At 38.4% G+C, this 27188-nt stretch overlaps 3 protein-coding genes across 3 annotated transcripts; 2 read left to right on the top strand and 1 right to left on the bottom strand.

Moving 5' to 3' along the window:
- Positions 1-555: 555 nt before the first annotated feature.
- LOC104243002 (high affinity nitrate transporter 2.4-like) lies at positions 556-5541 on the bottom strand. The gene is made up of 3 exons (XM_009798117.2): positions 1630-5541; positions 1428-1543; positions 556-1343 (listed from the first exon to the last, which is right to left on the bottom strand). The coding sequence occupies exons 1-3, from the start codon at positions 2446-2448 to the stop codon at positions 674-676; spliced, it is 1605 nt and encodes a 534-aa protein (XP_009796419.1). The 5' UTR covers positions 2449-5541; the 3' UTR covers positions 556-673.
- Positions 5542-10100: 4559 nt separating this feature from the next.
- LOC138886113 (uncharacterized) lies at positions 10101-11012 on the top strand. The gene is made up of 2 exons (XM_070167146.1): positions 10101-10428; positions 10576-11012. The coding sequence occupies exons 1-2, from the start codon at positions 10101-10103 to the stop codon at positions 11010-11012; spliced, it is 765 nt and encodes a 254-aa protein (XP_070023247.1).
- An 887-nt stretch (positions 11013-11899) lies between these two features.
- Positions 11900-12316, top strand: LOC138886112 (uncharacterized). Its single transcript, XM_070167145.1, has one exon. The coding sequence runs from the start codon at positions 11900-11902 to the stop codon at positions 12314-12316; it is 417 nt and encodes a 138-aa protein (XP_070023246.1).
- Positions 12317-27188: the final 14872 nt, after the last annotated feature.

The following is a 27188-nucleotide window of genomic DNA, read 5'->3' as shown; positions in this document are numbered from 1 at the left end:
TAGTCTCACACTTAGTATCTACTGCCTAACAACTAGCATAAAAATAAATCACGTATTTTTAAAACCACAAAATCAAATCTAATTGTAATTACTATTTTCGAGGTAAACATCTTCCAACTTAAAACTTTCATAATCCCATTGACAAAGCGTCAGCACATATATAAACGTTCGCATAAAATTGAAGGAGTAAATGTTTCGAGAAATACAAGAGCAAGACCAAGTTACGGTAGAATATTTTGAAAGATATAGTACTCCCTCCGTTTCATACTAAATGAGGTATTTTCCTTTTTAGTCTCTTCCAAAATAAATGACACATTTCTAAATTTGGAAATAATTCAACTTTAAACTCTTTTATTTTACCCATTTATTCTTAAAGAGAAGCTTTTATAGCCACACAAATGTCATGCCCCACAAATTTTTTATCCCTTAAGCTTTTAAGACCTCACGTTTCTAAAGTCTTTTTTTTTTTTTGGTAAACTCCTTGCCGAGTCAAACTACCTCATTTAATATGAAACGGAGGTAGTAGTTACTTACGAAAAAAGGATATATGACAAAGCGCAGATCAGTACATATATAAACTACTCATAATAGATTCATGATTGCATGCTTATAGCTGAGCTGAGCTCGTATAAATTGCAACCAATCACAAGTCACTATTATACATTATTTTTCATCAAACGTGGACTGGAGTAGAATTAGGTGGGGTAACAGCTGAGGAAATTATGTGCTTTCTTCCACGTTCAGATCGGCTATTCTCTGCAAATTTAATACTTCCATGGTGGAGTCCTTTTTGTTTCTCATCATCAGTCCATTCTGAACAATAATAGTGTTCTTCATTGTACTTTTTATCTTTAGAAGCTGGAAGAAACATACTTCCCCACTGTGGAAAATGAATAAAAGCTACAGGGACAGTACAAGCCACAGCCATGAACCCCATCCAAGTTAGCCCCGTCGCTGTAGAAAATTTTGTTGTTGAGAAGAAAACCAACTGTGTTAATCCACCTCCAAAGTTGCCTCCAGCACCAGTTAATCCAGAGATTAAGCCTAGTGATCTTCGCGACACGAAAGGGATGACACCATAGGTAGCACCACATGCAGCTTGAGCTCCAACGGAGAACAAGATCATGGCCACAATGGCTGTGGGAAGGGTTTCTGCTTTGCCAAGCCAAACACAGAATACTCCTCCAAATGTTTGCACTATCCACAAGATCCATAGCCTTCCTCTCATCCCAAATTTTCGTGCTGCTAAATCAGAAGCATATCCGCCAAAAGGACGAGCCACAAAGTTGATCATGCCATATGTTGCAGCTATAACTCCTGCTGTGTGAAGCTTTAAATTGAACCTGTACATATATTAATTTATTTGTTATTATGAGTCTCAAGCTAAGGAAGTTAGTTCTAACTTGTATTGATAGGCTATGAATTACCTGTCGTAAAAGTACTCTACGATGACATTGTTCATGCAAAGTTGAACTCCCATAGAAAATCCGTAGATGAAAAAAAAGATCCATGTCCTATAATTTGTCACTGCAAACCAAAATATCTAAACATGAAAGTCGGTCAGCTATATATATGTGTGTGTTTTTTCTAATATAATTAAGGAATGAGATAATTTATAAAATAACTAACCTTAGAAAATTTATCCTTGTGTACATCACCTCTCTTTTGGAGAGCACTAAGATTACCATCTGGCAAGTCTTGGCCAAGAATCAAGACCATAACCCCAACGATGATATGAAGCCATCCAGGTATGAAAAAGGCAATACGCCAGGCAGTGAATGGAGTTGCTCCAGTTAGTTGAATTATGTGGAAAAGGAAAGGCATAAGAAGTTGAGTGGCACCACCTCCCATGTCTCCCCACCCAGCTGCAACACCATTAACAAGCCCAATAATCTGCCCATTAAACATGGTACTCGTCCAATATTGGCATGACACAAATGTTGCCAGTGAAACTCCAATCATGAACCGAACAGCTACGTATCCCTCAGCTGATGACACAAAAGCAACTGAGAAAACAACAGGGGCTGTTAACAGATTGACAAAGGCACAGCCATATCTTGGCCCTATTAAGTCACAGAGTACACCCATGACAAGCCTAGAGAAAATGCTGCCAGAAACAGAAGCAACACCAGCATTGCCAATGTCTGATCTTGTCAAATCAAGATTGTCCCTAATTATGGGAACCAGTGGAGCTGCAGCAAAAGTGGAGATCAAACAGGTGAAGAAGGAGATCCAAGCAAGATGAAAGGATCTCATATGGGGTTGTGCAAATGAGAAGATTTTCAGAGTTTTTGCTTTGTGTTCTGAATCGACTGGCAAAGAAAATTTGGTAGCTGTGTCATTATTATCGGAGGGGTGAGGTTGAGATGACACAGAGAAGGCAAATGTTTGTTCTTTGCCAGTTAAACCATGAACAGAGCTGCCAATGGGACCTTCAGTATTAGCCATTCTATATATTTCTCACCCCACAAAAGAAGCTGTTTGGAGAAATATTTATGACAAAAGCTGAAGAGAAGAAGCTAAGCAGAAAACTTAATGTGATTGTGGTTCTTGGTAGGGAAGGCCACGGCAATATTTATAGTGTCAGAGCGTTGACATTGTAAAAGCTCACCGATTGTTGGCATCACCAAACAAGTATTTCTTCTGGAGATGTGTCATAATATCGAGACGAAGTTTCGTTGAAAATTCATAGTAGTATACGTAATAATTAAGTACTAGCTATATTCCTTTTATTTGAAAGTAAATGTTACTAATAATGTCGTTTACTTTGCAAAATGATCCCCGCTTTGTTAATTAATACATAATCTATTCAAGGGATCCAGTGGGATCAATAATCGCTCCATTTATTTGGGATTTTGACTGACCTTCCTTCCTTTTACACTCTCGGGTGATCTTTCATGCCGGTTCCGGCACTGATGGATATGATTTCAGTAGTTACGGTACTTCTGCCTCCGGTACTGTATGACCTTGCTTTGTTAACCTCTATATATGTCAGGCCTTGATTAGGCCTTAATTTGTCCACCCGGTAGTTTAGTTTTTATCAATATGGATAATCCTCCTACTTTCTGAAAAATTATTCGGGATGTGGTAAAGAGTATTATGGCGCGAATTAACAGAATATTTGTCTTTTCCGCCCAAAATTCCAGTTGGGTGCTACAGAAGCGAAACATCGTGCATCTCTTGCATTTAACACGTGATGCTATGTGATTGGCTCTGGAATTTACGGTGGTTTCCTAGGCAATGATGGCTCTATGCCTTCGAAGAGAAATAATCCAAAATTTCTTTATCTTCGTATTACTCTTTAAACCTTCTCATCTTCTCTCCTTGCTGGCTTCTTTACTTTACTCACTTCAATCATGCCCCCAAGACTCTATTCCGTATGCTTCTTCATATCCTGAATCCTTCCTTCACTATCACAGTTGACGAGTTACTAGATACTACGCTACTAGTGTATTGGGTAAAATTAAGTTCATATATGGAATTTATTGTAAGATGACACGTCATGACACGTGGACCAGTCAAATGAGGATAGGTGGCAAAGAATGATCAAAGAGGCACGAGCTTCAATAGGCACGGGCAGATGTTCAAAAAGATAGACACTCGAACCTCTTTATGATTAAAGAGAATGAATCTGATAGTAAAAGAGGTATAGATACGTATTATTGGACATTAAATACGGAAAACGTTAAGGAATATGTAGTGAATCAAATATGATTACCAATTATAACGTTACAGGCCATTAAATGCCATTAATTGTCAATAATGACTCTATTATGGCAGAAACAAAACGTATTACCTAGAGATAGCTATAAAAGGAGAAGATTGGTCATTTGTAAGGACACGAAATACTATTGGAATACATTGGTTTACTTTGCATCATATTCAGTTATTATTTTTCAATTATTCTTATTTTTATTTGATTATCAGTAACCCGGGTTCTTCTAAAATAAGCTTTGACCGAAATCCCAATTTTTGGTTAAACAACTAGGTCTATAAGAGGAGGAAGGCTTCGTATCCTAGCCTCCATTTCAAGCAGAATGGTTCCTAGTGCTGTAGAGGGATTTCTGTTACCCGATCTTCCTCTAAAAATAGTTCCAAGAGCAAATAAAAGGATACGTATTTTACCTTTGGCTGAACTACTTGTGACTTGAATTATCCTTAAGCAGTTTAATTTTGTTGTTGATTGCGCTGAATGGATTATGAAGATGGGTAAAGAAAGGTGGCATAGTGACCCCATAGAGAATTACCCTCCCGTTATTAAACAAGGTCATCTTCCTATCATTCGAAAAGATTGCCAGTGGAGAGAGGATTTCCGTGTGGAGGCTCCTTGTGAAGATGAAAGAGTAACTTGTTATCGTAAAGGTTATTCATTTGTATATACGCATCAGTTTAACCTCGGGTTTTAGCCTCCAATTGATCTGGTTAGAGAGGAATTTTATCATCACTTCAATGTTTGTCTAGCACAAATTGGCCTGGGAGTATGAGAGTTATGTCTTCCTCCGCTTTAATCAAATTTAGTTTTTGGTGAATTTCACTCGTTGTCACCTCCTTTATCTTTACTCTTCCAAAATTTTTGGTACTAGATTTTTACATCTAGTAGAAAAACGAATGATTGTTGACCCCGAAAATGATTGAGATAGAGGGTGGTACAATAGGTTCATGGTTGTTCCTACACAAGAGTTGATTGAGCCAGGTGCTCTCCATTTTCCTGATGCGTGGAATTATCCTCGTAATATTCATAAACTCTTTTTTTTTACCCGTAATGATTGTATAAATATTTCTTTGTCGTTATGGAGGTAAATGGAGAAGCTGCAGATTTTCATGCCTGGGTAGAGCAGATGTTATCTTCAGCCTCTAGATTAAAAAACATGGAGATATATCTCCGAGACTTTTTGATGGAGAGTGAAAACTCACGATGATCTATCTTTCTACTTCCGTTAAATAATTTATGTTTCCTTTCCAAATAGAATAATTTGACATGGTCCGGTAAGATTTGGAATTCGAGGATTTCAACCTACTGTTCCGGTAGTTAGACTCGGGGGTAATGAGGCCCAAAAACATATTTTGATGTTAGCTGTATTGAAAAGAAAGAGCAAGGAAATTCGTGACTCCGAAGAGAATAAAGAAGAATCGGTTACCCTTATTAAGAAGAGGTGTAGATCAAGAGAAAGCATGCTGAATCAAAGGCAGACCGGAGCAATCCCCAAATCAACCCTTTTGAAACTCAGCTTCAACTTGTTGATGAACCCGAGAAATCTCTATTTGTGGAAGTTGAGGATGATTTTAAAGTGTCGACTGCGGTGTCTATTTGGGGATTTATTTAATACCAATTTCGGTGGTTATGATGGTGACGACCACCCTTCCACCTTTGTTAGTGAAAATTGAACTTTAGTTCCCATGCTTCCTTCTTCCCATGTACCAATGTCCTTAATGTCCTTGCTCAGGATGAGGCTGGTCCTTCAAAAAATGAGTAAATGCACCAAGTTGTAATAGAAGTTCCTGAGAGATCAATCTCCTAAGTCATCCTGACCGGGCTACCTCTGGGTTGAAAAATCTTATTGGCCCCCTCGATAAGAAAAGGTATATATCTTTTTCCTTCTATTCTTTTTTTAAATCCCGAATTTGAAAAATATTTTAATCTCATTTTAATGCTACGGGTTACTTTGACTTGTGCAATGTTCATGAAAAGAATGTTATGGTTCAAGAATCATACTACTGAGTTAATCGTGAAGGCTGGTGACTGGAAAGCCTGATTTGAAATTCTTAAAATTGAGAAAGAAATTTTGTATCGAGAAAGGATTCTCTCCAACAAGAAGTCAAAATAGTAATCACAGATCTAGCAATAGCAAGATGGAAGTAAAATAAAAAGAAGGAAAGATGGACGAAGTGGAAGTAAATTTTGTTGAACAACACTCTAGGGCTTTTAAAAAGGTTAGGAGTTTAAAAGAACATGTTGATCAAAAAGAGGTGCAGCGGGCCAATGGGTTCAAGAGAACACGCTCGCCAGAAAAGATCTTCGTGCTTCGATGGATAAGGTGAGATTTATTGAAATATCTTTTAATCCCTTGAGAACCTCATTTGATGATTTCGAAGAGGAAAATATCAACCTTTGCGCTAAAAATTAGGGTTTAAAGGAGAAGTACGAAGATCCTGAGATTCAGTCCAGGATGGACGTAAGCTGGGCGTTACATACTCGTTGCGACATGTTGAAGGAAACTCTTAATGAGTCTTTTGAAGTAACCCAACATATTAAGCTTCAACAATTAGAAAAGGTTGAGGAAGTAATTGAAGCATCCTAACAAGTTATGTTTCTTCCCCCGAAGATAATTCTTTTGGAGATAGGTTGGACCTATACTTACCAAATGAGGAATGCATGGATGAGTACACTGAATCGCTTCCGTAGACCCTGGCCCTTCTAGTTGATCCTCCTTAAGTTGATGCTTCACCTTCTCAAGTTTCTTCACCTTTTCAAGTTGCTTCCCTGTGTTCAAGAACTAACCTATAAAAACTACTTTCTTTTGCTTTTAAGACAGTTTCTGATGGGCTTTTTTGCGTAATGTCAAAAGACAATTATGCATGTTCATTTTCTTGCTTAATTTTCCTCTAAGGAGGAATTTTTTGCTTGATAATATTTTTCGATTCTTAGATATTTTTTGCTATCTATATGAAATTTCGTAGCCTTGTTTGAGGCTAAATTCTCTATTTTTAATTAATGTCATTTAGGCTTTGATATAAAAGAGGGCCCTCTTATATTTTTATATTACTGAAGATGACTTTTCATTTTCATGTTCGGTATAAAATAGTATTGTAACCTTATTACTTATACATGTGTTAAACAACTTGAGATATAAATCAACTTTTCATTATGCTTTGAAATATGCAATTGTTTATGAATAATACAACTCCTTTTTAATATGTTACGACCTGAACGGTCGTTTTGTGTATTTGATCCCCGTTTTCCCTTTTGGTGCTTCACATATGTGCATTTGTAGTTTTATGACTTGTGGGTTGGTTAGTTTCATTCTGGGAAGATTTCGAGTTGATTTGGATCCTTTGGTTCTTGGCTTAGAAAGTTAAGTTAGAAATATTGACCAATGTTTACCATTTATGGAAACGACCCTGGAACAGCGTTTTGATGGCTCGGATAGATTCGTATTGTGATTTTGAACTTGGGCGTATGCCCAAAATCTAATTCGGAGGTCCATAGATTGATTTGTGTTATTTTGCCGAATATTGGCAATTTGAGGTTTTAAAGTTTTTCCAATTTTGATCGTAGGTTGACTTTTGGTTATCTGGTTTAGAATTTGGTTTTGGGAGTTGAAATAAGTCCTTTATGATCTTTACAACTTGTTTGCAAAATTTGGTGTCATTTGAAGTTGATTTGATAGGATTCGGACGGTTGGTTGCAATTCTAGAAGTTCTTGAAGGTTTTTTGAAATTCATGGTTTTTGATGTCCAGTTTGTAGTTATGATGTTATTTTAATGTTTTGATCACACGAGTGAGTTGTATGATATATTTAGACTTGTGTGGATGTTTGGTTTGGATCCCCGAGGGATCGAATGAGTATCAACGCATTTCAGAATGGCTTTGAATTGAAATAGGATTTGCTGGTGTGCTGGTGCTCCGATGTCACAATTGCGAGCGCCAGCCTCGCAATTGCAAAGTGGGCAGGGGTAGTCAGATGTTACAAATGCGACTTTTCCCTTCACAATTGTGATGTCAGCACAGGACTGGGTTGGGGTTGCATTTGCGACCACTTGGGCTCTCTTAAGAAGGAAGTCAGCTTCGCAATTGCGACTTCTGAAGAGGTTGTCAGGGTTCGTCATTGCCGCAACTGATTAAAAGGCTGGGAGTCGGGAATTAGGCCTCATTTTTCATATTTTAAAACCATATACTCGGTAGAAGGCGATTTGGAGAGGATATTTTCATCAACAATTATTGAGTAAATGATTCTACTTAATTTACAACTATATTTCAAGATTATATATTAGATTTAATATCACATTTATGAGAATCAAAGAGGAAAATTAGAAATTTTGCCAAAGTTTTGAAAAATGAATATTTAATTTTTGAGAGTCGATTTGGACTCGGATTTGAAGACTAATCACATATATGTACTCGTGGTATTATGGGCTGTCGGAATCTACCCTTGGACCCGGGTTTTGACTAGGCGGGCCCAGGCTTAACTTTTTAAGATATGTGTAAAGATCATAGCTTTATCTATTGTAATCGATTTTCCTTGCATTGTTTGATAATATTATGTCCTTTTTTGTCAGATTTGAGTCTTGTTGAGGCATATTTTAGGGAAAAATGTGATGAACCGCCACATCATCTTGCCACATAGGTGTCATATGTTAATTCCATATGGAAGCTTACATAAGAGAAAGGCTAGCATTTATGAGAAAATTCTAGAGAAGTATGGATATTTCCTTAGGAAGACCCTAGATCCTTATGGATTTGCTAGGAAAGTCCTTGGAATCTTCTAGGCTTGTAGAGAATTCTAGAGAAAGCCCTTATCTAGTAAATATTAAGGACTTGTGTAACAATTAATATATACACACTATCCCCTAGGAGACTAGTATATAAAAGGGAGCATTCATTTGTAATTCACCAAGCAAACGATTCAAGTTCTCTCTAATACAAAGCTTCCTTTAACAATTCTCTTGTGTTCTTTCTACCATTCTCTTAGCGATCTTGAGTGTAGTAAGACTAACTTGGCATAGCAAGAATGTGAGGAAGTTGTGCAAGATCATGAGCGAGTTGTCAATATCTGCACGTGTACTTAGTTAACGACTAAGGACGTGACAACTTGGTATCAAAGCGAAGGTTTCAACTAAGGGGATGGTGAACGACGGAGAAATTAACGCTGCCAATACCCAAGCCGATGTCATCCAGGATGCTGCTGACAGGAAGGGCTGCAACAAAAAGAGGAATACCCCAACAAGAGCTAGGATGTGCTACCCGAGATTATACCAAACGAGAGGCTTACATCCCAATAACCATCTTCCACTGAGGCAAGCGAGGATGAAGTGGAGGTCCTGCCCGAGGACGTCTCGCTCAATATAGAGTGGGTGATGATGATGAACGCGGGGATGAATGCCATGGAGATCTTTGTCTAACGCTTGGGGAATGTGGAAGTCACCCTTAGTATTTTAGAGGGGCACACTCTTGAAGAGATTGAGAGTATTCGAAATGTTTGGAGGGACTTACACAGATCGAGATGGAACTAAGGCAAACCATCACTGCCTTAGAGTGCAGACTCATGGAGGCTTTGAGTACTATCGATGCTGTGAAGGCAAAGATAGAGTCACTCAAGGAGCATGTTGATGCTGGTGTGACTTAGGCAGCCGCAATGTTGTGTTTATGAGGGAGACCAAGATCGAGGCTCCCAAACCCCCGATGTTCAAAGGTGTTCGTGATGCATAAGAAGTGGAAAACTTCCTTTGGTACTTGGAGAACTACTTTTGGCATAGAAAAGTAAGGGACGACGAGGCCAAGATCAACATTGCCGTGTTGTACCTCTGGGAGACTACTATGCTATGGTGGAGATGGAAGATGATCTTTGTACTATTAGCACGCGGGACAAGTTCAAATCCAAGTTCAAGCAACGGGTTTTTCAAAAAATGTCTTGTACGAGGGAAGGTGCAAGCTTAGGGAGTTGAAGCAAACATGGAGCCTACGTGACTATGTCAAGGAGTTCACTACCCTTATGCTTCTAATCCCCAACCTGACCAATGATGACTTGTTGTTTCTCTTCATGGACGGGTTGGAAAATTAGGCTAAGCAAGAGTTGCAACACTGGCAAGTCGCGGATATAGACCAAGCCATAGTGGAGGCCAGATCATTGATGAATTTCAAGCATGACAAGCATGACTAAGGCAAAAGCAAGGAGTCAAAGGTTAACAGTGTCAAAGGTGGGAGAGACCGTGGAAAAGGCAATGAGATACAACATCAATACTCCAAGACTTAAGAATTTGAAAAGTCGAGTGGCCGTCAGGGATACGCTGAGAAGATGGCGTAGGCCGAGAAGAAGGGATGATACATATACGGAGGACTGCATGGCTTCAAGAATAGCCCCAAGCTAAAGAGCCTCAGCGCCATGGTTTGTGAATGGAAGGAAAAGTTGCAAGGTGAACATTTGGGAACCGCACAGTTAGGTATGATTAGATTATGTGGTACTGTCACGAAGCAAGCTATCCAACCTACAGAGAATGGCAATCAATACGTGGATCATACCATCAATAACAAGCCCGCTCGTGAAATGGTGGATATTGGAGCAACTCATAATTTCGTGACTGAGGGTGCCGCAAAGAGACTAGAATTAAATCTTGCTCCAACTAACTCTCAAGTCAAGACCGTGAATTTTGAGGTACAAGATGCTTGTGGGGTAGCTAATGGAGTTGGTATCAAATTGGGAGCTTGGAAAGGTATGGAAAACTTTACCATAACCTCTATGGACATCTTTGACATCATACTAGGGCAACAGTTCTTTAGACATTGTCATACTTTGATTGACCCCTACCTCCAACATCTCTTTGTTATGGAGCGAGAAGGATCTTGAATGGTACCCACAGTGACAATGCCATACAAACAGAGCCAAGCACAACTTTCGGCTATGCAAGTTGTCAAAGGGATGAAGAAGGGGGAGCCGATGTTCGTGGCAACCAGTGTAAGTCTGAAGGAAGCCAATGGTTTTCAAGAGACACAACCGCCTTGCATAGAGAAGTTGCTTGAGGAAAACAAAGATTTCATGCCCGAGAAGTTGCCTAAGCACTTTCCGCCTAGGCAAGAGGTGGATCACAAGATTGAGTTGGAAGCAAGGTCTAAGCCACCTGCATTCTCCCCATATCGTATGGCACCGCCCGAGCTAGAGGAGATCAAGAAACAATTGAAAGGGTTGCTGGATGCTGGTCAAATTTACCCATCAAAGGCACCTTTCAGTGCGCTAGTATTGTTCCAGAAGAAAAAAGAATGGATTGTTGCACTTGTGTATAGACTACCAAGCACTTAATAAGGTCACATTGAAGAATAAGTACCCAATCCCGCTCATTGTTGACTTGTTCGATAGACATGGGAAAGCCAAGTACCTTACCAAGGTTAATCTTCGCAAGGGCTACTATAGGGTTCGCATTGCGGAATGAGATGAGCCAAAGACAACATGTGTGACGAGATATGGAGCCTTGGGGTAGTTGGTGATGCCCTTCAATTTATCCAATGCACTGGCCACATTTGCAACCTTGTGAACAAGATTATCCATCCCTACCTTGATCAGTTCGTGGTAGTCTACCTAGATGACATAGTCATCTACAACAACACCTTGGAGGAGCATATGGAGCACTTAAGGAAGTTTTTCCAAGTCTTGCGGGAGAAAGAGCTACATATCAACAGGAAGAAATGCAAGTTTGCACAATCAAACGTGCACTTATTAGGCCATGTGATTAGCAATGTGAGCTACGCATGTACGAGGCTAAGGTGCGTGCTATCCAAGAGTGGAAGACACCTATAAAGATAATTCACTTGAGATCCTTCCTTGACCTTGTTAACTACTATCGTCGGTTCATTAGGGGGTACTCAGCAAAGGCCGCCCATTGACTGAGTTGCTAAAGAAGAATAAGCCATGGGCTTGGAAATAGCATTGTCAAAAGGTGTTGGAAGGCCTTAAGGTAGCTATCCTAAAGGTGCCAGTCTTGGATTTACCTGATTTTTCTAAGACAGTTGAGGTGCACACAGATGCCTAAGACTTTGCTATTGGGGGTGTCCTGATGCAGGATAAGCACCCCATAGCATTTGAGAGCCACAAGTTAAATGAGATGGAGCAGCGTTACACGGTGCAAGAGAAAGAGATGACTATCATTGTGCATTGCCTTCGAACATGGCGATATTGTCAGGACTAACAATATGGCTACTAGCTACTTTGAGACGCAAAAGAAGCTCACACCAAAACAGGCTAGGTGGCAGGATTTCTTGGCCGAGTTTGATTATGTGCTGGAGTACAAGCTGGGAAAAGTTTACGTTGTAGCCGATGCCTTGAACTGGATAGGCGAGCTTACTACCATCACTTCAGCAAGTTGGGACATTCGCGAGGCTATAAAACAAGGCATGCAACATGATCTAGCAGCCAAACAACTTATCGAGTTAGCCAACCAGGGCAAAATGAGATGTTTTTGGGTAGAAGATGGCCTATTGCTTACCACGGGTTGGTGGGTCTACATGCCTAAGTTTGGAGACATTAAACGACAAATCATAAGGGAGAGTTATGACACATTATGGGCTGGTCATCCAGGCCAACATCGCACCAGGGCCTTGGTTGAGTAAGTCTAGTATTGGCCACGCATGCGAGATGATATAAAATGTTATGTGTAGACTTCTCTTGTATGTCAGCAGGACAAGGTTGAGAAACAACAGCCCAGAGGACTTTTGTAGCCACTACCAGTTGCAGAGCATCCATGGGAGAGCGTGTCTATGGATTTTATCACTTGCCTACCAAAGTCCGATGGTTATGGTATTATTATGGTGGTCATGGATATAATTTCTAAATATGTCGCCTTTATACCCCCTCGCCAGGTTGCATAACCAAGGAAGCCACAGGCTATTCTTTATGAACGTGGTGAAGTATTGGGGAAAACAAGGGCATATTATCAGTGATCGAGACCCCCGTTTTAGTGGAAACCTTTGGAGAGAGTTGTTCGACATACTTGGCACGGAGCAGCACTTTCCCACTAGTTTCCACCCACAGAGGGATGGACAAATGGAACGAGTCAATGCCTTACTAGAATCCTACTTAAGACATTATGTAAGCGTGCATCAGAAAGATTGGTCAAGGCTCCTAGACATCGCCAAATTTTCTTATAGCTTACAATGGAGTGAGTCCATGAGGCGGACACCATTTGAGTTATCCACAGGCCAACAACCACAAACTCCACATTTATTACCAGTTGTGTTCAAGGGAAAGAGTTGGGGGCTTATCATATGACAAAAGGATGGGAGGAGCAGCTTGACACTGCTAAGTCCTACTTGAATAAGGCATCTAAGAAGATGAAGAAGTTGCGGACCGCAAGCAACATCCCACATATTATAGAGTTGGGGTCATGGTCATAGTGAAGTTTAACCCAAGATATTTCAAGGCACTACAGGGCATGCATCAGAATCTGATTCGCAAGTATGAGGGGCCATTTAAGATCATCACCAAGGTAGGCAAGATCTCATACAAGCTTAAAATTCCACCGTATCTTAAGATCTACTCTGTCTTCTATGCCAGCATGCTTAAGCCATATCATGAAGATAAGGATGATCCTAGTTGAGACCAATCAAGTCGAGCACCTATTACTATCACCACCTCACATGATCGGGAGATTGAGGCTATAATATATTACCAGGCCATGCAAAAACAAGGGAAAAAAGCCACCACTATGCTCCTATTCCATTAGAAAGGGAAATCATCGGAGGAGGCCATGTGGGAACGATATGAATACTTGTGAAAATTCAAAGATAAGATCCAAGAGTTTATGCAGTAGCATTGCACTGCGGTCGTCGCAATATTAGGTGGGGGAGAGTGTGATGACCCGCCATATCATCATGCCACATAGACGCCATTTGGAATATATTAATGCCATGTGGAAGCTTACAAAAGAGGAAGGCTAGCATTTGTGAGAAGATTCTAGAGAAGTGTGGACATTTCCTTAGGAAGACCCTATATCCTTATGGATTTGCTAGGAATGTCCTTGGATTCTTCTAGGCTTGTAGAGAATTGTAGGGAAAGCCCTTATCTTGTAAATATTAAGGACTTTTGTAATAATTAATATTTACACACTAGCCCCTAGGAGACTAGTATATAAAGGGGGACATTCATTTGTAATTCACCTAGCAAACAATTCAAGTTCTCTCTAATACAAAACTTCCTTTAACAATTCTCTTGTGTTCTTTCTACCATATTCTTAGCGGTCTTGAGTGTTGTAAGACTGACTGGGCATAGCAAGAACACGATCAAGTTGTGCAAGATCGTGAGCAAGTTGTCAAGTGCTGCACGTGTACTTAGTTAATGACTAAAGGCGTGACAAAAAGCTACTTTCGAGGGTTGATTTGACCTAGTTGAGGTAAAGTATCTTGCCTAACTTTGTGTAAGGGAACAACCCCTTTGGATTTGGGTTGATTTTACTATTTTTGTTATGTGGAAGACACTTACACGAGGTGACGAATGTGTACACGGGCTATATGTGGTACTTGATCGGTTTTGAATATTTAGAATCTTTCCTTGCCTTTAATTGAATTGTCATAACGTGTTATATCTTTCATTGTTAATCTATTATTGCATGTGTTAATATACTCTTACATGCTTTATTTGACATTCTTAGCACTTGTTCTATCTCTTACTTTGTTATATTTGTTCTTATATGCTTTAGTTGAAGTTGTTACTTTAGCACTTATTTTGTATTACTCTTACTTGAAGTTATTATTTCGTGGGAATTATCTTCTTGTTGGATTATTGACGTTGAGATTGTGAAAGTTATTATCACATTAAGGTTGAAGTTGTTGATTTTTGAGATATCTTTTCTTATTGAGCATTTCTCATTTATTTTTTCATTATTGAGATTCTTGTACACATTGTGATTGAGCCGTGAGCTAATTATTGTGGAAATATTGGTATTATTGATCTGACAAGTTGTGGTATATGGACACTTGTGGTGCGAGTTATTATTATGTTGTGACATTGATACGCATGCAATGGTATAAGGGTAAAGATTGATACATATGTTGTGAGAGAAGGTGGTTTGATACGCGTGTCGCTAGTAAGGGAATTACGTGAAGCCACACGTGTAGCTATTTTGAAAAAAATGATTTAGAAAATAAATGCAAGGCTCACGTTGTGATATAAGAAAAGATTGCGATTGTTATTGTAAAGTGAGATTACGAGGTGTGGTACTTCGGTTGTGATTCTTGTTGTTCATCCTATGTTGAAAGGCATTGTTGGTTGAGCAGTTCTTGTCGTTTCTTCATTGTTTTACTTGTACTTATCCTTAATTGTCTTTTTGTTGTTTCATCATGCGTTATCTCCTTGTTGCCTTTACCGCTTCAATTTAAATTTTTAGCTTACATTATTGAAATGCTTACTTGTCATTAACTTCCTCGCTTTCCATATTTAGACTATGTTATACTCTTTCTAGTTTTCTTTTATCCTTGTCGGTGCCTTGACCTGGCCTCGTCACTACTCCACTGAGGTTAGACTTGATATTTATTGGGTACCATTGTGGTGTACTCATACTAAGCATCTACACATTTTTGTGCAGATCCATGTACATCTGCCAGTGTTGGACTCCATTCATTGATTAACTATCTCCGAAGACTTCAAGGTACACCTGTTCGACGTTTGTAGGCCTCAAAATCATCCTCTTCTTTTATTTGTATTACTGTTTATCTCTTGTTCTAAACAATACTATATTTCGAGACCATTAGTATACTCTTGTAGAGATTATGACTCAGTTTCACCCGATTTTGGGAGTTATTTTTCTGTTGTATTTATTGGGGGTCATTATGATAGCTTAACAGTTTAATTTGATGTTAATGTTATTGTTTCTGCTATCTTTCTATATCTGTTAAGCTTACCTAGTCTTAGAGATTAGATGTCATCACGATATCCTAAGATGGGAATTCGGGGTTGTGACACAATAATAATATAATTAGTATATATGGTAATACAATATCTTTTCTTACTGTATTTCAATTATAAATTTTTAAGAAATACTTTGTTTCGTTTGGGAAATACATTATTCGGTAATTGTTTCTACATCTTACAAGTATATTTAGAGGCTTTAATCATTCCTTCAGGATCGAATCTTTTGTAACTATATTCTTAGGCCAGAACTTGTTGAAGTCGTTGTAGGCTTTTTAAATGCTTTGAAAATACACCTATCTTGAATCATCTTGCACTAAACTTGCTATGCTATCTACATACATCATATAGTTCCCCCATCATTTGAGTTCGAAGCATGAGGACTTAGATACTGTTCTTCACTCAGATTCCAATATCTCCCTTGGTCTTATCTTGAAGAGGAGATACATACAAAGACTTGGGTTTTAGGGGTTTCTTAGATGAGACGATGCTTAACCCTTCCAGTCAAACTTGTTATGATTTTGACCGGGAATAATTAATAATTTCGTGTTACAATTCAGGTATATTGTCATCCTTTGGTCCGGATTAGCTTTTTGCTTGAGAATGTTAGCAAAACTTTATGAATAAACAAATACTGAGCAAGAAGTACCTGACTGCGGACATTTCTTTAGAAGTAATACTTCTTCAAACGTGCTACATTCCAATTTGACCGGAGCACCTTCCCATCCATAGTTTCTAATTCATATGCCTCTCTTCCAACAATCCTTAGAACTAGGGTCGACCTTCCATGCTTGGTCCAAGTTTGTCGGCATTAATCTATTGTGTTGTAGGAAATACCTTTCTAAGGACAAAGTCCCTAGTTTTAAATTGGCATTGGTCCTTCTATTATAATATCTTCCTATCCTTTGATTTTGAGCCACCATTCGAACTAGGGCTAATTCCCAACGTTCTTCTATCATGTTCAGATTTGCACGGTTATGCCAAGGAGGTGACTATGTGTGATGATGGGGTGTTGATATTTTAGGGCCCAATTTGTGTGCCCAATGTGGATGGGTTGCGGGAACTGATTATTTACGAGGCCCATAGTATGCAATATTCCATTCATCCAGGCGCAACAGAGATGTACCATGATTTGAAGCAGCACTACTGGTGGAGAAGGATGAAGTAAGATAACGCGGAGTATGTGGCTTAGTGTTTGAACTGTCAACAGGTTAAGTACGAGCATCAGAGTCTAGGTGCTATGCTTCAGAGGCTTGATATTCTGGAGTTGAAGTGGGAGTGTATCACCATGGATTTTGTATTAGGACATATACGGACCTTAAGGAGATTCTATGCTGTGTTGGTCAATGTGGAAATACTGATCAAGTCCGCACTCTTCATTACAATCATCTCGAATTTATCTTCGTGAGATTGTTCGCCTTAATAGTGTGCCAGTGTCTATTATCTCTGATCAAGGCACACAGTTCATATTGCATTTTTGAGAGTCTTGCAGCTTGAGTTGGGCACACATGTCAAGCTGAGTACGAAATTTCATCCATAGATGGATGGATAGTCTAAGAACACTATTTAGATTTAGGTGGACAAGTTATGTGTTTATGCCATTGATTTATGTGGCTCGTGAGATTAGTTTCTACCATTAGTAGAGTTCGCTTACAACAACAACTGCTCCTCGAGCATCTAGATGGCTCCCTACGCGGCCTTATATGGGAGACGATGTCATTCTCTAGTTGGTAGGTTTTAGACTGGGGAGGCTGGGTTGTTGGGCATTGATTTGGTCCCTGAGGCTTTAAAGAAGGTAAAATTGATTTAGGAGCGGATTTGTACAACGCTTTCTAGGAAAAAATGTTATGCCGATAAGAGGGCTCGTGATGTGGTAACCATGATGGGTGAGAGGATTCTACAAAGAATTTCTCCCATGAAGGGTGTCATGAGGTTCGAGAAGATCGGCAAGTTGAGACCTCGGTATATTGGTCCTTTTGAGATTCCTGAGAGAGTTGATGAGGTGGCCTACTGACATGCATTGCCATCCAACTTATCAAGAGTTCACCCGGTGTTCCATGATTTTATGCATTTGAAGTATTATGGTGATCCATCACATGTGTAAGATTTCAGCTCAGTGAAATTGGACAAGGATTTAACATATGTTGAGGAGCTGGTGGTTATTTTGGACAGGCACGTACAAAAGTTGAGGTTGAAGAATATTGTATCGGTGAAATTTTGTTAGAGAGGTAAACCAATCGAGGAGGCTACTTGAGAGACCGAGCACGATATGCGGAGCCGATATCCTCACCTTTTTGGCACTACAGGTATGTCTCTATACTCGTTCGAGGACAAATATTTGTTTAAGAGGGGGAGAATTTTACGACCCAACCAATCTTTTTGTGTATTTTTTCCCCATTTTACCTTTTAAAGCTCCCCGTATGAGTAGTTGTCATTATATGACTTGCCGGGGTGGGTTTTTTTGGCTTCGAGAGAGTTTCAGATTGATTTGGGGCATTTAGTTCCTTCGTTAAAGGCTTAAATTGTAAGAGTGTCCTGATTTTGACTTTTGTGGAAATGACTATGGACTAGTGTTTTGATGGTTCCAGTAGCTTCGTACGATGCTTTTAGACTTAGACCTATATATGGATTTGGATTTGTAGGTTTCTAGGTTATTTTGACTTGCATTGGCGAAAGTTGAAAAGTTCAAGGCTTGGAAGGTTGATAGTATTGACCGAGAGTTGAAATTGTTTATATCGAGTTCGGATTGCAGTTTCTAGAGTTGGTACAGGTCCGTTGTATCATTTGGAACTTGTATGCAAAATTTTAGGTCATTCTGAGTTGGTTTGTTATGGTTCACCATGAGTTTTTGAAGTTGAAAATTCATTAGTCAGTAGTCTTGAATTGAGGTGTGATTCATTGTTTTAATATGGTTTGGTGTGATTTACTGGCTTGAGTAGGTTCGTGTTATGTTTCGGGATTGGTTGGTATTGCTGGACAGGGCCCTTGGGGGATTTTAGATTGATTTCAGATACTTTTTTTACTATGTTGGCTTTGCTGAAGAATTGCTGAGTTATGTTATTTTCACAGCTATGATGGTTGTGGCCGCAGGTGCGAGATTGCAGTAGCGGTCAAGGTGGCTGCAGATGTAGTGCTTGGCTGGGAAGGTCTGTCGGTTGATGCGGACTGTGGGGTGCAAAAGCCTAAGATCAGCCGCAGGTGCCAAAAGTGGTTGGTCATTTCTTAAGTAAACTCGTAGATACGAAGCTTTGACCACAGTTGCGGTACCACAAATACAGTATTGTGGACCGCAAGCGAAATTTCTAGCAGGTTTTGTATTTCAGAGGGTTTGGTCATTTTACATTCTCTGGAGTTGTGAAGCTTGGTTGGAGGCAATTTTTGGAGAGAATTTCACTATAATTGAAGGAGTAAGTAATCTTTACTTGATTTGGTGTTATATATTAATAACCTATATATTATTACACCTAGTTTATTTGAATTAAAGGTGAAATTTGATTATTTTGAATATGGTTTTGTATAGTAAAAATTGATGATTTGAGGGTCGATTTAAGGTCAGATTTTGATGAAACACATATATTTGGACTCGTACTGAAATGGGTGATCGGAACTTGTGTGTTTGGTTGAATTCCGGTGTATGGGCCTAGGCTTGACATTTTGGATTGACTTTGTATAACTGAATTATGATCTTAGCTTTATCGTTTGGACTTGTTTCCTGTGCTTTTATTGATATAATTAAGTTGTTTTGGCTAGATTTGAGTCGTCCGAAGGTTGTGACATGTGGAATGGTTTTTAGAGTATTGACTTAGCTTATTTGAGGTAAGTATTTTGCGTAACTTTGTCTATGATAATTTTTCCTTAGGATTTGGTCTAATTTGCATTACTTGTGCTATGTGAAGCGACGCGTACACAATGTGACGAGTGTGTAGACTAGCGTATGTATGGTATTTGAATAAATTAGACCTTAGGCTGTTAATATTCCTTGAATTGAGGTTGTTTATTATATGAAACATGTTATATTATTGTTCACTCCCCACACCCATATGTAATTGTTATGGTTTTTTACTTTATGTTGCATAGTCGTGGGCTATATGTTGTTGTGAATTTGGTATTATTGTTGTTGAACATGTGTACGTGGGTGATCATTATTGTGTGGAGAATAAGGTTAGCAAGACACACATGCGGCGATATAAGGGGCATATGCGCGTGTTGAAAATAAAGGAAATACTTCACTGTGATGTGCACGCTGCGGCATAAATGGGCTTATGCGCGTGTAGCTATATAGGAAAAATATTTTATTGTGAAGCTCATATGGCGTCATACGGGTGGCTTGTTGATTATGTTATGTGGTATTTTCGGGGTGATCCTTGATGTTATTCTTGTGTTGGAATGAGGTGATGATTTGAACATATTCTTGTTTCCTTAAATGATTGCACTTTGTGTTTTTACGAGTTGTTGGTTAATTGGTCGTGCTATCGCATTCCTTATTCTTTGTTGATATTTATTCTATTATGCTTTCTATAGTAAGTTATATTGATATTCTACACAGGTTATCTGACTAATAAGTGTCTTGACTTGAAAATCCTCACTACTCCAACGACATTAGTCTTGATACTTTCTGGGTACTGATTGTGGTGTACTCCCACTATGCTTCTCACATTGTTTTGAAGATCTAGGTACATCAGAGTGTGCTGCTCACTATTAATCCCGAGCTTCTGGAGACTTTAAGGTATGCTTAGACTCGCTCGCAAAACTCAGAGTCATCTTTTTTAGTCGCTTTATTATTGTTTATGTAATCCAAACGATGATATATACTTTGAGACTTATTATGTACTTCTTGTAGAGCTTATGACTCAGTATTACAGGGTTTTAGGATTCAACTGTTGTATTCACTATACAGATATGTTATGGTATTTTCCAGCTTTTATTTAATATTTAAGTTACTATATTCTGTTTGATCTCATCATGTGATATACGTACCTAGTCTTAGAGACTAGGTGCCATACAATCCTTAAGGTTGGATATTAGGTTATGACACGTCCACGAGTGGTCGACTGCATTCGCGAAGAGGAATAGTCCGTTGGCTTACGCAATCGCAAAGGTTGTGCCTCTAAACCATAGAAGTTATTGGTTTGGGGCAAGATTTTCTCTACGTATTCACGGAGTAGGTCCCACAAAAAAGAAGAAGGAATGGAGGGCGGCATAGTTGTGCATCGCGAACACGGGGGTCCTGTCGCATTTGTGAAGAAGGGTTCGCCTAGCAGTATTTATAGCTTATTTCTCGGGATTTTGAGCTCATTGTCTCATATTTTGAACCATAGAATTGAATAGGGCGATTTTTCAAGGATATTTTCATACAAGACTATAGGATAATTGATTCTTACTCATTTATGATTATATATCAAGAATTTACATGGATTTCTAACCCCTAAAATAAGGAATTAAAATGCAAAAATTAGGAGTTTTTTTATGAAGTTAAGAGAGTTTACTTTGGGAATTTGAGTGCCGATTTGGACTAAATTTTAGAATCTAATTACATATTTAGACTCGTCATGTTACGGTTCATCGGGATTTGGTATTGGATCCGAGTTTCGGGCATGAGGGCCCAATTCACTTCTGTTGACTTTTTGAAAATTCGAAAAATATCGAAACTTTATTGATTGGGACTGCTTCCTATGGCATTGGTTGACTTCCTTGGATGATGCCATGTTAGATTCAAGCCGATTGGAGGTATTTTCTCTGAAAAGTAATTTTGGAGCTTTGGACTAGCCCGGATGAAGTAAGTGTCTTGCCTAGCTTTGGGTTGAGGAAATTTGTCGTAATAAATGATATTGTATGTTACATGAGGGGGTGGTGTATTTGCGAGGTGATAAGCATATATGCACGTGCCATGGTTATTCATGCCCAGGGTAGATCCTAGATTATGTTATACCTTGTTTGGTTGTGTATTCTATGCTTTACTAGATCGATGACTACATGAGCACAATAAGCAATGCTAGATATAATGTGTAAGTTAATTGTACCTTATTTTGAGCATGATGAATCATTTTTGAGATCATTGATATATTTAATTTAGATGTAGTCACATGTACATTATGAATAGACATCAGTACTTGTTATTATTGTGTCATGCCTTAAATTAATGTATGACTACTTGAGTTTCCTTACCCATGTTAAAGACTATAATTTGGATTTTGATGCTTATTTTGGCATGATGATTATTTGGATTACGTATTACATGTTGGGTCCGTGGTCATACGTACATATAGGTATACATCCTACCTAAGGATCATCCATTATATAGATGCATACATACAACCATGCATGGTCATTTCTCTGTCTATATGCGTTATATATGATTATCTTTTATTCATGTGCATACATTCCTGCATATAATTCTCGGATATGGACTAAGGTTATAACACAAGGTTTCTGACATGTGGATATTGTGACATTGTAATTAATTTGGCACGAGATTTTTGTCGTGCGATAATTGTGATATTATTATTAATATGGAATGAGGTCTTTGTCTTGTGGTGACTCTGATGTGATATTATTATTATTACTATTATTACATGAAGCTTCGTCTATGCTGCGTGTGGATATAGATCTATCCCCCTAAGGTCTCCCCCTAAGGTTATGTGGAAATTATGGATTTGTGGTTGATTATGATCTGGGATCCAATGTGATAAACTATTAAGCATAAAGGTGGAAGTTTTGACCATTCAAGTGAATACTTTGTGCATAATCAAGCATTTACATTCTAAATTCATGCATATCATCTATATATGTCAATTGATGTATTTTATATATGCATGAGACATGTAATCAAATTGTTGGACATTTAAAGGGTGTTAGATTGATGTAAAAAGAGAATTATCATCATTCATTAAAATGTTGGACTCATGTACAAGTTTCATAACCATGCCCTTGGAAGTTGATATGAAATTGGATCATTGTTATGTACAGATACTCTACATTCACGTAGGAGTATTTGAGTACACGCTACTTGGTACATGTCTCTTTTGAGTGTAGAGTTAGTGCAAATTGTAGCTCTTCTTCAATGGTGCGCCTTCATTTGTGATATCCACTGTTCAATGACAATTTTCATGGATACTTTTCTAAACTATTTAAGGTATTGAGCTGGGCAGGTTATGTAAAGTGAGTATCTTTTAACTTAAAAACTCTGCCACTACTCGATTGGGGTGAGTCAAGATACTTACTTAATACATGAGGTTGGCTATACTCATACTACATTTCTCCACCTTGCGTGCAGATCTTAGAGCTGAGCTCATGCTCCTAAACTACTGAGCATTTCCCTACTTCAAAAGTTTTCAAGTCCTGAATTGGGAATTTTCGCAATGATATTAACTAGTGGTTGTGGAATTGGAGTGACATGCAATGCAAGTGCCATCCACTGCATTGCCTGCCAAAACTCTTAATGCTTCCCAATTTACTGAGTGATGATTTTTTTAAAATAATTCTTCAATCCTACTTACTCTGCGTTTTGGTTACCATATCTTTCTAGTGAAATTTTGCGAGATTGATGCGGTGAATTCTCTAACATCTATCGTGATGTGTTTCCTGAAGTCACGTCTCGAACTGTATGTGGATCGACAACGTCAACATGGCCTACCTGCTGATTATCTTGGTTAATTTCAGACCTAATTTATTTGCAAAGAGGTAAATCGAAAAGTGAGTGATTGTTATGGCCTATGGCAGTGGAAACAAATTATTTAACCTAAAATTATATTAATATGTTAAATCAATTAAATTTGTACTTTAGGGCACCGACCACCGATTTGATTCTCTTTCCCAAATAAGAACAGTATGAAATAGCGTAAGTGATGAACAAAATAATAAAGTAATGAAATAAAAGGGAAGAGAATTCTTAGTGATTAGAAGGGCTCCACTCTAGTATCTATTGAATCTTGAATTTCTATAAATACAATGCTATGATTTTGGAAATGTAACAACTTGACGGTCGTTTGTGTATTTGAGCCATGTCCCCCATTGATGTCCGTTATATGTATTTTTATGTTGGATAATTTGCGAGGATCGTTAGGTTGGTTTCGGGAAGGTTTACGAGTGATTGGAACGTTTAGATTCATTTTTTGAATGCTTAAATTGTAAGAGTTGACCAAGGTTTAACTTTTCGTAGATGACATCGTATTGGTGAGTTGATGGTTCCAATAAGTTTTTATGGTAATTTTGGACTTAGGCATATGTCCAGATTTATATTTGAATGTTCCTAGGATATTTTGGGTGTATTTGCTGAAAGTTGGCAATTTGAAGGTTTGGCGAGTTCATAGGTTTGATTGATAGTTGACTTTATTCATATCAGGTATGGATTATTGTTTCGGAAGTTGGAATAAGTTAGTTTTGCCATTTGGAACTTGTGTGCAAAGTATGGGTAATATATATTGATTAGGCTTGAATCAGACACTTGGTTGAAGCTTGAAATTTCTTGAACTTAATGGTAATAAACTTGAGTTTTAATGTGTGATTCATGATTTTGAATGTTATTGTTGTGCTTTGAGACTTGAAATAAGAATAGATTAGGTATTCAAACTTGTTGGAATGACTAGACAGGGTCTAGGGGGCCTCAGATGTGTTTCAGATTATTATCTGACTATTTGAAAATGGTTTGGCAGTTCTGGTTCTTGTGCATTGCACTTGCGGAGTATTGATCGTAGGTGTGAAGGCACAAGTGCGAGGGTTGGTCACTATTGCAAATTTGTCTGGTCCTGTGAATGGTTAATTTTGCGAAGAAGGGTTGAAGGTATGAAGTTATACCTGCTAAGTTGTTTTGCGCGCCTACGAAAAGGGGGCAGGCTGAGGAGTTGTGCACCTGCGGATTGTGGTGTCGCACCTACGACTTCGTATATTTGGAAGGTTGGCCTCAGGTGAAAAGGAAGTATGAGTTAGTAATTTTTGCAAATACATGAGTCGTAGAAGCGATATCGCAGATGTGATGGCTTCCACAAATGTGGAATCACCGACAAACCTCTTATATTTTGAGGGTATTGTCTATTTTCATTATTTGGAGTTGTGGAGCTCGGGTAGAGGCAATTTTTGAAGGATTTTTTATCACCACTTTAAGGGTAAGTGTTTTCTACATGGATTTGACTATTTATCTAGAATTCCCATGGATTTATGCACTTTAATCATGAGATTTTGGGGAATATTGCGTTGTTTGACTACAACTTAAGAGGATGAATTTTGGGGATTTGAAGGTCGATTCAGACTTTGTTTTTGAATCTAATAACATATTTGGACTCATGAACTTATGGATACTCATGATCTACTCCTTGACTAAGATTTTCACCATGAGTGCCCGAGTTAACGTTTGTTGACTTTTTGAGAATTTCATAAAGTTTTATTGTTTGAAATTGATTCCTAGAGCTTTATTTGATGTTGTAGAGTTGTTTTTTGGTAGATTCCAACCGTTCAGAGGTCGATTTGTGAGGGAGGACATTTTTGGAGTATTGATTTGACTTGTTTGAGGTAAGTTTCTTGCCTAGCCTTGGTTTGAGGCACTAGTTTCTTGAATTGTTAATGATGGCCATGTGTCGAGGGTGACGCACATGCAAGGGATGAGCATGTGTGCGCAAACCGGTTATTATCTTTGTTCGGGATAGTTCTTGTGCTATGTTATTCCTTATATTGAATACTATGCTTCTTGCTATCATGCATCATATGTTTGTACCTCTTCGTGAGCTACTTGAATCATGTTAGAGATAATGTGTTGGTTAATTTTTTAGGCGAACGTGAAATTGTTATTTTGTGGCATATCCTCCTAATCTGAGCAATGGTAGAACATTTCGCATATGAATACATCTTAGCATGTTACTCTAATTAATCCATGAGTACGTTATTTGCTATCTATTATTCGTATACATGTATTCTTGTATATGCTTTCTCTGCAATATGGACTAGATTGGTAGCACGTAAGTTGTCTGTGCGGATTGAGTTGCGATAGCACGTGAATAGTCAATGCGGTTGTTATATTATGGCACGTGAGTTATTAGTGCAATGTGTGGATAAGAATTCTCCCCCATATTATCGTCTTCTCATGTTTTTCTCTTGATGGCGTATACACGGTATGAGGAAAAAACTTATCAATGTTTGGTTTTCATCTCTTCATTTTTTAGAAACACCTTGGGTGTATATATGATTTATCGCATATCTTTGCTATATACTAGTTTTGGAATGTACACATGCCTCTTTATGCATATAATCTCTATATGTTGTTTTGACTGGAAAGTGAAGGAACAATACATATCTTCTATATATGTTAATCTATGCACATTGACTTGATTATTTAGGCATGTCACGCCCCGACCTTGGGTAGTGCGACCGGCGCTCAACCGAGCAAACCTGCTAGATTGCTTTCTACGCAACACCTCCATGAATAAAGAGAAGATATATTTTCATTAATTTGACAATGGGGAGATCATGTACAAAATATCAATTTATTACCATTAGTTGCTTCATTTTAAAGTCACAAAATACATGCACTTTAATAATTAAAGTAAAACAAGTGATTCAAATACAACAAAACTAGTTTGACTTTCCCAACATCAATATACAACCCACATTGTGTCTACGGAGCCTAAAATAGATACGAATGAGTACTATGATAGTGTCGGCAATAAGCCCCCGGCTACACCTCAAACACAATACATGAGGAACAAAATACAAAAGACCCCAAAATTAAGTGGGGCTCACCAAATCTACTATGAAAAGGGTGTGCTGTTATCACTGATCAATACCACCTGTTGCGAAATCACATGCATCCATTAAAGATACAGCGCCCCCGGGAAAAGAGGATATTAATACATATGAAATAGTACTAGCATGTATGACTAAGAACCTCTCAATAGAATGAGTAATCAAACAAGGAATAATAATCATAGAATCAATGTGAGCCTCATATATTACAAAAACATCAAGTTAGAAACAAGACAAGTTTTCAACTGAATTTTCATATTTTAGGTTGGGAGATCTTTAGTACCGATATACCACCATGTATTTAGCGCGGAGTTCACTCATGACCTAATCGACTAGGCCATCTCACCCAGATACATCAACCACAATCACAATTACTATCACAACCTTGATATTATCTCAATCACAATCTCAAGCATAACCACCACTATGTGTGCGACATAGCGTCCGATCATGACCTAACCGGCTAGGCTGTCTGACCATAATGTCGTGTGGATCGACATCACCCTTTTATAGCAATCATCTCATCCCAATAAAGGGTAATTTTATCACTGTAGCAATCTCATCCAAAATAAGAGGAATAATCACAATTCACTCCTACACCGACACGTGTAGTTTTGGGGTTAGGATATTTCAACGTACCCTTCCTCGGTGACTAATCATACTCCCAAAAATGTTTATTATATAAAGGAATTTCAACTCATTTCAATATCCTTTACACATCTCTTCATTTCATTGGCACTAGTGGCCCCAAATGTAATATCATTCTCAGCATGATGGTTGTATTTCATATTTCATGCTCACTTTTTTTCACTTTCAAACCTCATCACGGATCATCAACAACAAGAATCT

This window comes from Nicotiana sylvestris, chromosome 2 (assembly GCF_000393655.2).
Source record: "Nicotiana sylvestris chromosome 2, ASM39365v2, whole genome shotgun sequence".
Taxonomy (NCBI): Eukaryota; Viridiplantae; Streptophyta; class Magnoliopsida; order Solanales; family Solanaceae; genus Nicotiana; species Nicotiana sylvestris.
This window is presented reverse-complemented; position numbering and strand designations above follow the sequence as displayed.